Source organism: Engraulis encrasicolus, chromosome 20 (assembly GCF_034702125.1).
Source record: "Engraulis encrasicolus isolate BLACKSEA-1 chromosome 20, IST_EnEncr_1.0, whole genome shotgun sequence".
In the NCBI taxonomy this organism is placed as follows: Eukaryota; Metazoa; Chordata; class Actinopteri; order Clupeiformes; family Engraulidae; genus Engraulis; species Engraulis encrasicolus.
Window position 1 is genome coordinate 25,944,638 of NC_085876.1, and position 15,454 is coordinate 25,960,091.

At 42.7% G+C, this 15,454-nt stretch overlaps 1 protein-coding gene across 3 annotated transcripts in view; it reads right to left on the minus strand.

The window, feature by feature from the left end:
* Positions 1-15,454, minus strand: part of eya3 (EYA transcriptional coactivator and phosphatase 3) — a 36,802-nt gene that overhangs the window by 10,257 nt on the left and 11,091 nt on the right. For 2 of the 3 annotated variants that reach the window (XM_063185677.1, XM_063185678.1), the window contains exons 7-15: positions 14,306-14,415; positions 13,672-13,812; positions 11,692-11,786; positions 10,252-10,432; positions 9,582-9,718; positions 7,403-7,486; positions 6,620-6,709; positions 6,044-6,102; positions 3,278-3,438 (exon numbers count right to left, since the gene is read on the minus strand). In XM_063185677.1, the coding sequence (XP_063041747.1) occupies positions 3,278-3,438; positions 6,044-6,102; positions 6,620-6,709; positions 7,403-7,486; positions 9,582-9,718; positions 10,252-10,432; positions 11,692-11,786; positions 13,672-13,812; positions 14,306-14,415 (1,058 nt within the window). The remainder of the gene's footprint in view (positions 1-3,277; positions 3,439-6,043; positions 6,103-6,619; positions 6,710-7,402; positions 7,487-9,581; positions 9,719-10,251; positions 10,433-11,691; positions 11,787-13,671; positions 13,813-14,305; positions 14,416-15,454) is intronic. The other variant, XM_063185679.1, reaches the window with a different exon arrangement.

Genomic DNA, 15,454 nt, shown 5'->3' on the forward strand with positions numbered 1-15,454 from the left:
TATGATATGTATATGAACTGATTTAATTTCGGAAGCCAACACTTTCAAGATGGCCGACATTCAAGATGGCCGATTTGCGGGCCAGGCATCTTTCAACATAACCGACAGTTTATTTGTCATAACTTTTGAATGGATGCTTGGATTTACACTAAACCTTGTGTGATAACACTCTATAATGAGTAAATAAGCCATGTAAACTTGTGAGGCTAGTGTTTTCAAGATAGCTGACTTTCAAGATGGCTGACTTTGAAGTTGGCAATCTTTCGAGACGGCCTACCTTTTGTTTACGCCACAACTTTTCAATGGGTGCTTGGATTTGCAGTAAATCTTGTGTGTTAATAATATAATTGGTTTATGAGCTGTTTGAAATGTGGAGATTATGCTTTTAAAATGGCTGACTTTCAAAATGGTTGACTTTGTACAATAATTTTTGATCGGGTTGACAGATTTGCACAAACGTTGTGTGCTAATTAGCCTATTTATAACAGACAAATTAAGTCAAAACATTTTGGAGGCTTAAAATGGTCAAGATGACCGTAGCTTTATGCTCTAATCTGGGGTTTGGGGATTTTTGTGGTATACCTCTGGCAGTCTGGGGAGGCTGCATAGGCCTTGTTCGCTTTTCTGCATGTACTCAGAGTGAAAGCTCATAAAACAGTTCTGTACACCTATTATAACATTTTTAATTAAGCAATATGACCCGAGTGGGTGGGATGATGTGCACTGACATCCTCCCTGGTGTGGTTCGGCCATAGGCACGAAGCCGAAGGCTGAGTGCCGTCGCCAATCACACCAGGGAGGATGTCAGTGCACATCATCCCGACCACGAGGGTCATATTGCTTTTATACAATAGTTCATTTGCCAACAAAATACCAGAATAAATGTTCGAATTCGTGTTTATTAGTTACCTTAATCATACTTTGTTTACCTGCTCCGCTAAGCAAAGTAGTTCCGAATTGATTGTATGGTTGCTATGCAATGACGAGCTGACAAGCTGACAGCGCCAGCGCGCTTAGTTCCATGAAACGTTGTGAAGTGCATTTCTGTGAGGACTGCCACTGGGCTTCGCTTACTAAAATGATGCATGATAAATGAAAACACTGTGCAACTTCAACATTTTAGTTAGATGCCTATTTTATAAGCCTTTTTCAGCCGATATTGATTTTCACATTTTTGTGGACCGCAAACTTGCTGCTAGCTGCGTAAAGACACCCCCCTCGTCCTTTCCTCTCCAGTGCCGCATGAGATCCGAGCGCTGTTCTCACACGCACAACCGCACAAATCAATCCCTTGTAGGCCTATGATACCCCGATGTCTGCTTAAGTTTAGGCTACTGCAGGCTACAACTTTGTTGCTGAAACACTTTCTCATGCAAACGTCTGATGTGGGTGCGAACCCGAGAAAGGGGTTCGCGTTTTCCCTCCTAAACGAAAAGGCAACTCATTCCAGTTCCAAGCGGCCATGATTTTAAATCGCATGGCACACGGTATCTTGCTTCCAGATGCCCACTTTGTAGCCTACTAATTTGCACGTGGTGGACGGCAATTGCTGATAGCCTAGGCTATATTTTTAAGAGCATCTCTTCCTCGTCATTCCCTCTCCCGCAGCACAAATGAGATCCGATTATAGCGGTTCTCATACACTGCAGTAGACTGACATAGCCTTTCTGTCTCTGTCAAAAAAAGTGTCCGTTGTCTCGCATATCCCCCGTTTGAAACTATCTTAATATTTAAAGTAGGCTACATGTTAGATTGCCTTCAAAAGACTACGAAATAGCGGCCGCAGAGGTCTGCCAACTGCCCAGACAACTGCACTAGAATCAGATAACTTCTTTCCTCTCTGCCAGAATCCAGCTACCAACTGGGATAGCCTACGCTCTCTGTCATGCGGGCGTGCGTGCGCCCAACTTAGTCCAGCATAGAACAATGGAATAGAATGATGGTGAGTTCAAACTACGCGGCCCTGGTTACATTCACTTTCTCCGCAGTAGACTATGAGATAGAATGATGGCGAGTTCAAAATGCGCGGCCCTGGTTACATTCTATCCACGGCGGAGTGATTATTAGGTGTGATGAGTCTCCGAGGATGATGTCCACCTAGACATCATCCTCCTTACCGACGCGTAGAATGCCAGTAGAACGCGTCTCATCCAATCAGATATCGCAAAATAAATTGACCGGATCTAACTATTGTATAATGTGCATTACAGACTGCCATTTGCACTAATTATAAATATTATCAGTTATCAATCATTCAATCAATAAATAAATCAATTAATCAATCAATTAGAATTGGGTATTTGTATCAATACACTTTCCCTATTGACCGTCTTGTTCCATTACCGCACAATGTTGCCGTATGGCAACATACCTATTTTTCAACATAAAAAGGAAATAATTTTAGTTGAAAACAAAACAAATGGTGAAAACAGATCATGACTAACTATAGATCATCCCAATATTTTTTAAAATTTTGTAAATATTGCAAAAAGTGTGAAATATCTTGGCCAATGGCAGAGCAATCTGTCAAGGAGACAAACTCATGTACAGTGAGGGAAAGAGCGAGCCTGGGGCAGTGTGTGGTGTCATGTGATGCCAACAAATCACATAATTGGATAAAACAAGGCCACAGCTTCAATATGAAAACCAATCAGTGTCTATTATTTATATTTAAATACCAGGAAATGCCAAAAGAATGGTATGTTGCCATATGGCAACACCGTGCAGTATAGGGTTAAGCCAAGGCACACCTTTTTCGAGGACAAAAATGCCAAGGCACACCACCAATTGTAAATGTTAACTGAAAAAAAAACCCTATAGTTTATGTTAACAATGTACAGTCCTTCATAATTTTCCATGGTATACCAGATGATCTCTCACGTTACACTAGTGTTCCCCGGCACAGTGGTTAAAAAACACTGCACTAGGAGTAGTGTATTAAAAAAAGATGATGTAAAACTTAGGGCATCTATAATAATACATTTAAATTGTATTTGTTTAATTCCAATAAATTCAGAGACCTCCATAAATATTTGGAGCCCTAAACTTCGACAGCGTCGGGAGCTCGGGGAGAACAATTTAATCAGGTTGCACATCAAAACCTTGTTTTTTTCAGCATCTGAACTTAAATGATCTATTATCATTTTCCAACATGATTTGTGGACACACAACCATATATGGACCCCCACAGCCATATATCTACATACATCAGACTGTGTGTGTGGGCCCTGGTGACTCAGTCACACTTTACCCCCCTGTATGACTGCCCTGCACTCACCTCCAGCGTTGCCCTTGTAGGCGTTGTAGATCTCCTTGAGGCGGCGGTAGCGGAAGGCCAGCTTGCGCATCCACTCCACGCCGCCCTGCACGGCCGCCGTGGGGCCCGAGCCCCCTCCACCACTGGGCCCCGTGAAGCCGTCAGTGGAAAAGCTGTAGTTGCTGAGGGGACACAGGGAGTAAACAGTCAAACAGAGACAGGAGAGTTGGGTTGGGTACATGAGAGGTATACTAAGAAGCTGCTTCAGGAGCAAGCCAGGTTAAGCTAAGAGGTTAATTATTATGGCTGGGACATTAATGCACTCATTTCGATTAATTAATCACACGATTTGATTCATTAATTAATGCGATTGAAAAAAATTATTGGGAGTATAACATAGCTATATAGTTCTGGATTAGACCAGTGGAGGGCAGTATTACGCTTGATGGTGAACAGCCTGCTGAAATTGAGAAGAGTTCTCTCTTCTTTTAAAAATTAATAATATATTTAGATTAAGCTTATTTATTGTAATTATTCAAAATCCATGTGGAATTATTTTTTTTCCACTGTTCTCAAGTCAGATATTTAAATGTGATTGAAATGCGATTAATTCGATTAATTAATTTCAAAGCCTATAGATTAATTCGATTAAAAATGTAATCGAGTCCCAGCCCTAATAATTATATAGAAGAGCCTGAAAGAATTCTCATTTTCAGTATACAGTAGGCCCATGGCCATTGTGCTTTACACAAATTCTACTTCAAAGAGGTATCTGTTGAATTTGAGGGATATGGTAAGCAGGCTAAGACTTAATATGCAATGACGTAGCTGAGTAGTTATGTTCTAAAAACTATTTCTCAAGGCACAGGCCAAATTTGAGAGGAAAACTTGAAACAGTGCATTTGTTGCCTCTGCAAATGAGTGAAAAACAAAATGTATATATTGAAAGTGCTCTAATACTGTATTTTGAGAGAAAGGTCTGACTTCACGCTTGAGTCCAAAATAAGCACACATACTGTATATTAAAAAAATGCATTAGCTGCATATGGTGATAAACTTCATCAATGGGTCTTAGACAAGAAGACATGACCAACCAACGCGCATGTACAGTAAGCAGCATATTGGTGTTCAACCTCATCCTTCCTCCCAACCTCAGTGATCAGTTGCAGACATTTGTGTCCAAAGGGTCTTAACCCATTGACGCCTAAGGCACCTGCAAAAAAGGGTGCAGAATGCCTGAGCCCTTTTTAAGAAAAGCTGCCCTCAGCCTATAAAAACCTAAATATCTCAGCTTCTGAAGCACATACAAATATGCACCGAGTTGCATTTAAATACTAAGACCCTAATCTTTCATTAGAATGTGTTCATTCATCTCAAACAAACAGATTTTTAATAAAGTTGTCTCAAATCTCATGAGACTGAATGTTGTGTAATGAAGCTCCAGGTGCCAGGGCCAATGTTGTGCAACGCAACATCAGGCATCAATGACTTAAAGATATCCAATGCAACTTTGACATAAACACACCGATGTAAACAACTTTATGGCGGCCTCTAGTGGTTCTGCCGAAAATGTGCATTGAACTAAATTAGACAGACATTGGCTTCGAGATTATGTGCGAATTAAATTTCTTCGTCTTCTGTAATTAGCCATATTCCCTTCCTTGCATTCAGCTCTCTCCACTTCTAAGGGGCTTTGTCAGCGATTCTCCCCCTTGCTTATGAGTTCGCTGCTTCGTCTATTCACTTCACACAACTGCAATCACGTTTGCACTTCCTTCAGATGGATACTATTATTTGATCCACTTGTTCCCGGCAGATATCCCTGTCTTTATTTCACATTTCCAGTAACTATATAGTACCTGTACATTAGGAGAACGAGGAGACAAAAGGCTATTGCTTATTTTGTTGTAATAATAAAGATTTGATTTCCAAGTCGAGGTGACAAGACGCGTTTTTATCATGTGGTGTTGAAAGTGAAAGTGGACACCCATAAGCCGGCTAGAGATCACGTTTTGTTTCCTCTTGATCGGCAACACCATTTTTAGCCTCGCTCGACTGATTGTGTACTTTGACATCAAGTAAAATGTGCGCCATCAGATTTCAACTCGTATACATTTGTGTAGCTTTGTAAACTAAAACGAGGTGGCGTGGACTTTGAGAATACTAATGCATATATCCCAGTGCAGTGAATGAGTGATACAATCCACATATTTGCTCTTTTGGCGTTCGGTTCTCTCCGTTTGAAGCCCTTTTCCAATGTTCACATAAGCGATTTATTTGCCTGTCCAAACCTTTCATCTCAATTAGCTTGTGATTTATTTGCAGTCCCATTCGTTGTTTTCGCTGCATGCCAGCTTGATATTTTACAATCAGCTAGCAAGTAGCCAGCTTTCAGCGAGCTGCTGCTGCTTAGTTAGCAAACGAAGGGGATGAATGGGTCTCTCATTCGTTCCACTCATACACCATAGACATCTAGACGCCCCTAGTGGCCACAAATTCCACAACAACAAAGGGCGCGGCGCCTCCAGGCAAAACTGCAAGTGCTGTTTCGGAGCAGAACCACCAGATGGTGTTGGAAATATTCCCATTTTCGCCATATCGGGTCAGTCAAGCAAAACCCTGAGTTCCAAGCCATTTCATGACTATGAAAAAGTTGCATAGTGTTTCTTTAAATCAGAGGACATTACCAACGTACGCACATGTGTATGTTTGGATCAGCGTTAAAACTGTGAATGCATGGGGGATTAAGTGTCCATTTAGGAATTAGACAGCCTGCGTGAAATGTACCTGAGGTCTTGGCCATTGTCGTCAGAAGCCACATCCTCCACATGAACCTGGTCGCACTCCTATCCATAGGAGAAGAACACCAGATTAAGGTCTTAAGACTCTTATTAGAAACACCAGCCTTGCTGCGTTGCTGGGCATTGCAGAGTACCAACGCCAAAGGCAATAGTGTATAAAGCGTACTAGAGCTGGGCGATATGGGGAAAAAAAAATCTCACGATATGGATTACTTTATATCACGATAACGATATATATCACGATATATAATTACATATGTTTTCAGTTATTCTCTTTATTTTCTCTTTATTTTTGGTGTCACAAAGCCACATTTCTTTAAAATGAATCTTTTTATTCTTATTTTCACAGTTACATGAACTTCGAGCAAACATGAACTTGATGAAATGTAATTAAATGATATAACATTGTATAAAATTGATCAAATTAGTTTATCACGATATAAACGATAGAGGAGAAAGGGCACGATATACACTTTTATATCACGATAACGATATACAGTATATCGTCATATTGCCCAGCTCTAAAGTGTACGGTGCATCAGTACATGAATGAGTGGATTACCTCGAGGTCATTGAAGAACAGATGGGTGTCTGCCAGCTCGAAGATCAGCTCCTCCATTTGAAGGCCCAGGTTGAGCACAGTGGTGGGATCCTGCTCAGGTGGAGGAGGAGGTAGAGGTGGAGGTGGAGGTGGAAGAGGTGGAGGAAGAGGAAGAGGAGGAGGAGGAGAAGGGAAGGACGAGGAGGAGGTGGAGGTGGAAGAGGTGGAGGAGGAGAATGGAAGGACGAGGAGGAGGTGGACGTGAGGAAGAGGTAGAGGTGAGGAGGTGGAGGAGGAGGAAGAGGAGGAGGGGGAGATGGAGGAGGAGGAGGTGAAGGGAAGGATGAGGAGGAGGTGGAGTTGAGGAGGTGCATGAGGTGGAAGAAGAGGTGAGGATATGAGGTGGAGGAGGAGGACCAGGAAGAACACAACCAAGAAAGGACGTCAGGGAATCACCAAAGCAAAGCAGCCAGCAACAGTTTTATCACTTATGATATTCCATAGAGCATAAAAAATCAAACCGATGGTATTTATCTTTCCCCTGGTATACAACACTGTGAAAATGCCTTCCAAGCCGAGAGATTCATCCTTTTCCAGTGTATGACTTGTATGAATAGATCACTATTCTTGTACAAATTCATTTTCACACACAGAATTAATGCACATCCATTCTCAAAGGAAAGTATTAAGCCAGTGCAATAATAAGCATACTACACTACATTTTCTGGCTGCACAAAACGTGTTCCCATGTTAGGGAATAATACAGGCATATTTCTTGTGGATGTTGTGTGGGTTGCGGCAGACCTTGCCGAACTTCTGTGCAAAGGTGCCGGTGAGCAAAGAGTGGAAGATGATGATGGTCTCGTCCAGATCCCACAGAAAGACCCGCTGAGGGAGGAAGAAAGACAACACATTGGTCAGCCCTTAGTCAAAGTCAAAGCCAACTCTCTATAGCCCCTTTTCGACTAGCCCTGTTAGAACGGGGCTGCGCACTGCTGGGGCGTGGTTTCGTTTTCTTTTTGCATTAACTCCACCCATACACACCCATCATCAGCTCAAACAGGGCTCAAACAGGGGCGATTACAGAATCGCGAAAGACGTGGTTTGAGGCGTGCAGAGCTGAGTTCCACTAGGCTACATGTTGCCTGTGTTAGGATTTACCGGCATGTGCAAACACCTATCCCCACCCACGCACTTTAAAAATCAACATCGCTTTTCTGTCGGCAGTTTTTACAGTAGACTAGGAAATTGGTCAAGCAATTATCATGTTCTCTAAGTAACTTCAGTCTGGCCAAGGAGTTGTCAAGGAATTATTTTTGTGCTGCTGGCATTTATCGACCGATTGAAAAACAAACAAAAATTTTTGCTTTTTTCATGAAGCTCCACGCCTCCTCGCGCTTTCACGGGAGAAATACAGTAGGCTATGAACACGCACCATGCTAAAAAAGTATTCACAATGCACACTAATCTGTTGGCTAGCATTAAATTCATTCCTTTTCATTGCACATCTTTTCATACGCGAGGTCTCCGTAGGACAGGTTGCTTTTGTTCTGTGTTAATAAACTTTAGGTATTTTTTTTCTGGCCGTGTGGTTTACGGATTGCTTCCTCATTCGCGAGCCTCTACAAATCACGACTGTCTTTATGCTTTTAATAAGTATGGCAACAGAGCATGAAAACTGCAATGGATTGGAAGTAGTTTGATAACTCAATTGGATGCGCTGCAACAGAAGGGAAACGGGGCGACCAATATGCAACTGAATATGCCGACAAGAGGACAGAGCGCATTATAAGTGTGCACGCTGTGAAAGTATGGTAAACATCAACAAGAGGACAGAGCGCATTAGAAGTGTTCACGCTGTGAAAGTAGGCTATGGTAAACATCTCACCGAAAGTAGTTTTGGATGACGGAATGTCTGCTATCCAAGTAGCCTATTTGCTTCTGAATTGCAAATGCACTTTGGCAATATGCAACGGAGGGAATTATAGTAGGCTATACAGTTACCACGGCTAAAATACAGTCCAACCTCAATATCCAATTGCCTACAATCACAAGACTAATGGGTAATGAGTAACTGGTATCATTTGGAGGAGGAGGACTCATTTTCCTGTGTTATTTACCATGGTGTGAAAGCCTGGTCATTACTCACGTGCCCACTCAGGGCGACTGCGACTGCTCAACTGTACCTAGGCTACTGTACCGAACTCTGCTAGATGGAAACGCGGGCCAAACCAGTACCGTTAGCCCCCCGCCGACTCTCATGAATATTTATAAAGCCCGCACCAGAGCGGAACCCTATGGAAAAGAGACTTATGTACACCAGGGCTTGACATTGGCACCTGCCACCCAGCCAAATGCTAGTAAAACTTGGCTGTGGCTAGTAATAATTTCAGTGTCACTAGCCTATTTGGCTAGTTAAAAAAAAAAAAAACAATTTTGTGGCCAGTAGAATAGCTGAATAGCTAGTGACTGGGGGATAAAACCGGTGAGTGAAAAAGTTAAAGTCAATCACTGATGTACATATGTGTAGTTTCTATTTCATATTCGTGAACATTTGAATGGGGTAGGATTAGGAAAAGGGCAGACAAGTTACAAAAAAAGGAGGGTCTGTTGGTTTGGTTAGTCCATTAGCCAAACACCAATCCTCCCTTGTGCTTGTGACCTTATGATGATGTCGCAAGACGCCATTGACAATAGAAGTTTAATTCAAAGACTTGCAAAAGGGCAATTCAAAGGTCACATTCTCATTTGCAATTGGGATGCTGAGTGGACAAAAAGTCCTCCAAAAGTTGTTGCGCCTTGGCGGACTGTGGGGAAACTTAATTGTTTAACCCATGGAGGCAGTGCATCAACAAAATGCGAGGCCACAAGCAGAAGTCGAGGATGGGAATTTTGATAGTGAAATTGACACTATAGAAATTGAGGGTTTTTTTTCTGAACGACTGTGGTGGAATAGGGTAGGGACTGTTGGTTTGGGGCTCACCTCGAGGTCGTTGTCCGTGGACTGGGCGTTGTCGGCCTTCTTGGCCTTCCCTTTGGATTTGCCAGGAGGGGCATTCCTTCGGGACGCATCATCCTGCTCACGAGCACCAGTGGGGAGCGCCACAGCAGGGGAGGGATCTGTGTGTGTGTGTGTGTGTGTGTGTGTGTGTGTGTGTGTGTGTGTGTGTGTGTGTGTGTGTGTGTGTGTGTGTGTGTGTGTGTGTGTGTGTGTGTGTGTGTGTCCAAGAGGGGAGCAATACATTACAGTCAGAAAAGGGGGAAAACATATTTACATGATTGATTAAGTAGGGCAGAGTGGGGTAAGTGTGTCAGTTTTTACTTAGGGTGACTGTAAGGAGAGGCCATGATAGTTATGATTCCATTTAATACATGAACATATATTTCAGGACGTTGTGCATCTCTGGCAGCATTGACTACTGATGTGAGATATAATATTTAAGAAATATAGCTCTCTGAAAAAAATTGAACTTTGGCACAACTTGTGCAATTGACCAGAATACTTTCAGGTGAATTGTGCCACTGATTAATAATGATGCAAAAACTATATTTCGTTGTCAGAAACGACAAAATGATTACAAAAATCACTCATAAATTGTCTATTTGTATCACAATCACTGACAATGATAAGTATAATGGCCACTGCAACCTACCAGTGGTACTGGGCAGGACTGCGGGCACGGCGTCTTCCCCCTTGGCACCCGGATAGGCAGCTGCCACCACGCCCGACGAGTCCCCGTCAGCACTGGGCAGCCCAGCGGGCAGGTAGTTGGACGGAGGGACGTAGTACTGAGAGAACTGATTCTGGTTCAGCGAGTTATAGGTAGTGAACTCCTACAAGAGATCACAATAAAGAGGCTCAATTTACAGTTAGGTAATATTCATCAATATGCCAAGGAATTCATAGAAATTTACAGAAAAACAAATATTAACATTGACATTTTTAGGGTCCCTGGTTAATGCTGTTGAATGCTTTAAAAAGGTGCGCTGTTTAATATTTAGCTGTTTCTTTCCAGAATGTATGCTCCCCATTCACATATACTCGTTTTTTTTACGAATTCTTACATAGGGTTATTATTATGGCAGGGAAAATTGCATTTTTCATACATGAAAAGATGGATCTTCTCCATGTCTTCTTGTCAAATTTGGTAGTAGGCAGCACAGCTTCAGTGAGCAGCATGGTTGCAATAACTACTCTGGCCACCATCCTACACGGTGCACCTTTAATTTGCGAATATCCCAATCAACCGAAAGAAGAAAAAATACAATGTCTTCCTTTTCAGTAAAATGAAAATAACATCACTGCCCTATGTAAGTGATGGACACAGTGACGGATTCAACTGTGGTGCAGTGCTTAAAGGAGCACTCCTGCCAATTTCAATATGCTGTTGTATTGCTCACGCTACCCTTGACTTGTCAGTACCTGGTGATGCTGCATTTTCAGCCCTTTCCAAGATATGAGCTATTCTAATGGGGCCAGATTTGGTTTACATTTCAAAAAATCTGTACATAGTCCTACTCCAAATATTTTCCGAAAAGGTATCGCTATTTGCTAGTTGTCTGCTGATGTTGCATAACCTTTTGGATGCTTTTGGGATTTTTTTTTTTTTTAATGTAAACAAACACCTGCCCCCGTTACAATGACCAGGATCTCGGAAAAGGCTGAAGAAAAAAACAAATCTCAGGTACTGACAAGTTCAGGGTAGTGTGAGCATTACAACTGCTCGACGAAATTGACTGAAGTTATCCTTTAACTTTCGTGACTTTACAGCTCCAGGCCACTTTATTAGAATAGCATGAAAAAGTTGATTTATTTCCATAATTTTATCAATAATGTTAATCTGTCATGGATTATATATTCATTGCCCAATTTTTTAACTATTCCCATCATTCATTTGATTATTTTTACATATTTTGGCTTTCCAGCTAAAAAAAAAAAACATGAATTGGGGATCCTCTTTTTCATGCTATTGTAATTAAGTGGCCTCGAGCTGTATATTCTAGCGTGGTACAGTGCTCAATGCATGGACCCGGTGACCCCCCGGCCCCTCTTCCTCCCCCTCAGCTGCCCATGCCCATGACCATCTGCTCACCTGGGTGGCGTTGCCAGGTGCTGCTGCTGTGGTGGTGGCGGTGACGTTAGCGGTGGGGATGTTGGTGTACACGCTGGAGGTGGTGAAACAGGAGCCTGCGTGGGGGAGACCTGCCCATTAAATCCGTAGCCTGATTACCATCAACTTTCAAATCTCTTCGAAACTTGGTCTGACCAAGAGCATAACAATTAACATTTCCCAAACGGTATGGTTGACCCCACCTCCCTTAGTGTGGTAATGGTTGTTTGCTTCCTGACAAAGTGGGAGGAGTTCCCGTTTTTTTTCGGGAGCTCAGAATTGTGTTTGTATGGTTCTTGGCCTGACTAGAGGCAACGCTGAAGGTGTTGCGTCACTAGGAGGGCACAGCCTGGCTATTAAATCGCACCCCCTAATGCCCAAGAGCCCCAGTGCATTGTCTTCTCTAAAGTCTTCAGCAACAGATGTTCCCTGCCATTTTCAGAAAGTAAAAACCCTGCCACTGATCCAACCCGAGCAAAATCAATTGATGTTAACTGATATGGTCAAAGTAGGCCCAATAGTGAAGTCACTGGTGGTACATAGTCAAAAGGAGTAGGCAGTGTAGGATGGCTACTTTCTGAAGGCAAGAAGAATGTTTCTGGCTTAAATGAAAGATCTGGGACCTCATGTACAAGGCTTGATTACACACACACACACAAAAAAACTATGAATGTTGCTCATGTAAACATTTGGATGTAATAATACGACGGGCCTAAAGTGAATTTCACATTGAATGGAATGTATTGAGAGAATCTACGTGACAACCTGTTCATGCACTGATCTGTTTTTTTGTTTTGTTGCCTACATATCTTCACAGATTTTCACACATGAAAAGATTGCATAGAAAATCCATTCAAGTCTTAGTACACAAGGTGCTGATGTTGGATTGATGTTCTGGAGAGCAAGGCATTTAAATGTAACTCTACACAACTCCTGGAGTTCTGTGCCCTGCACCTCAACAACAATACGTTGCTATGAAGAAGAGTATCAGCTGATGTTAAGGCATGTTATGATCAAGTGGCAGAGAGAAGCAGAGCTTGTGTCAGTAAGGGGCAAGGTAGAGCATAGGCAGACATCCCTGGTTCAGAAAGTAAAAGATCTGCTATGTATTTGATCCAACAAATAGACTCATTCATTCAGATGATGATCCCAAGGCAGATGAACCAATTATGCTTTCAGGCTGACAGAGAACTGTGCTAGAGTTGGTTCCCTCATCTAAACTCAAACCTACCACACTGAAATTCTGAATGCCCAGGAACAGAAATGCAAAAAAAGTTCTTCTAAGGCAGGGGCGGGGAACCTATGTCTCGATGGCCGGTTGAGGCCGTCTTATCTGGCTCCTGATAAAATTTATTTTATATTATATGCATTATTTTATTTTATAATATTATGCAATTTCAGATGAAATAATAATGTTTTGCAAAGAAATCTTAGAAATTACACTTGCAATACAATGCAGTCAATTTTTCATGGGACATAGTGAAGGTGGAGTCTGATGAAAAGGTAGCCACCTCCAATGTATGCTAAAAGTGCCGGGAGAAATCCTGGTTGGCGTTCATAGTACGGCCCTTGGAGGACTTTATAAACATTTAAAGTTTGGCCACCCCTGTTCTAAGGAAACCATGAGGACAAACTAGACGTCAGCAGGTTCATCCGGCTCACGTGGTCAAATAACCAAAATGGTACGAGCCCAAGTTTGGTCTCTGATATGCACTTTGGTTCCCAGTGTGAAAGCTTTGCGAACCAGCACCAACACCATTCTGGCAGGCCTGAAATCAACTACCATGAAATGATCTGCGTGAAAAGCACGGGCAGTACTGTTACAATACATGACAAAATCTCTACTTTCTCAACCCTGTTTGTCCGCCTCTTGTGGATTTTTTTTTTTATTGGACAGAGGAGAAGGGTGGGGTGGGGGGTGGTGGGGGCTGTTCTGCAGCAGCAGCAGGGGGGTGGGCTTGCCTTGGCTGGGGTAGGAGTAGTGCGCTTGGCTGGGCGGCGTGGAGGTGTATGCAGTGCTGAAGCTGAGAAAGCCTGGCTGCCCCCCTACAGAGGCCACCTCAGGCAGCTCTGTCTCTGTTTTAATGCCAGGCCACATGGCACCTAGAGATGGCAAACAAAGAACAGACACAGAGAGAGAGAGAGAGAGAGAGAGAGAGAGAGAGAGAGAGAGAGAGAGAGAGAAAGAACGAGAGAGAGAGAGAGAGAGAGAGAGAGAGAGAGAGAGAGAAAGAACGAGAGAGAGAGAGAGACAGAGGGAAGAGAGGGACAGAGAGAGGAGGAAAAGAGGGGAGGCAGAAGAAGGAGAGCGAAAGTACAATAAACAAGTGAGGAAGAGAGGCGCGTGGAGGTCAATCATGTTAGTTAGCAGACAGGAGGCAGGAAAAGATATGCATTAGGCTGCATTAGACCTGGACCCGATCAAGCTAGAAATTGGTGCTTAGGGATACGCTTCCCAAAATTGCTGCTAAGTACAGAACAGGAAAATTGTAGCTTGAGGAGAAATGATTAGCAAATAGATTGTGTGCAGTGTTCTGTGTTGACAAAGGTGTGTGTGTGTGTGTAGCTTTGATTGGCACATGGGGTGCTGACGAACCGAAGGGTGGCAGGCCGTAGGTAGTCTGTGCAGGTTGGTGGAAGGTACTGTACACAGAGGACTGTGAGAGGGAGAAGGCCCCTTGGTTAGCGTACGCCGTGACTGCATGGCTGTGGAGAGAGGAGGAGGAGGAGGAGGAGGAGGAGGAGGGAGATGAGGAGGAGGAGGCAAAGGGAGATGAGGAGGAGGAGGAGGAGGAGCAGGGAGATGAGGAGACGGCAGTGATGACTTCATCTATATGCTGCTGTTGCTGGACACGTTAATTTCCTTCCGGCTTGATATCATCTCAATTCTGGTACTGAACTCCAGTAAAGCATTGAATTGCATTTTGTTCTTCTTTCCATCTTAACTTAAATAGGTGACAAACGACAAACAAATGTATTACTTCTGCCAAGGGGCGTTTTGATTTTTGCCTATAATTTTTGCTCTTTGAATGATCAGTAAGATTTTTTTAACACATTCACTCCGAAGTCACATAAAAATACGTCTTTGCCTCCCATGCGGCAAGGTTGTAATGGAAGGTTGTAATGAAAAACAGCATGCAACACAGCAGGAAGTAACCTGATTTTGGGTGAGTACTTTGGCACGTCTACTTTTATCTACTTTTTTGGCACTTCTACTTTTATCTTTATCCTGTCAAGTGACATTAGCTAGCTAGCATTTCAGATGATGTGGCTCTGAACAATAGCCTGACCAGGTGATTTTTGCTTCGAAATAGTTTACTTGGAAGCTACTGGAGTTGTTCTTTGGGCGTGAAAATGCATTTAGACCCACAATTTAAACTCGGAGAGTCAAAGGGCGCACCCGTGACAAAAAAGGCTTTATCTCAGTTCGAATGGTGAAAAACGCTATTTCTACTTAAACCAGTGCTCGCTTAAAGTGGAATAACTTCGGAATGGAATAAGCTAGAAACAAGAGCTGGGTTTTTGGGCTTTCGAACAAGCCCTGGCATGTATCTGTGAGTTGAAGACAAAATACTCCGTGGCTGTTCAAAAAAATGACACAAAATGATGAAATTGGCTGGCAGTCTACAGCTAAAAACCAAAAAAAACAGCTGGTATTGAATGTGTTAATTGTGTACATTCAAACAACATTATTAGCTTCCAAAAAACATTCTGTCCATGATCTCTGGCACAATACTACTGAAAT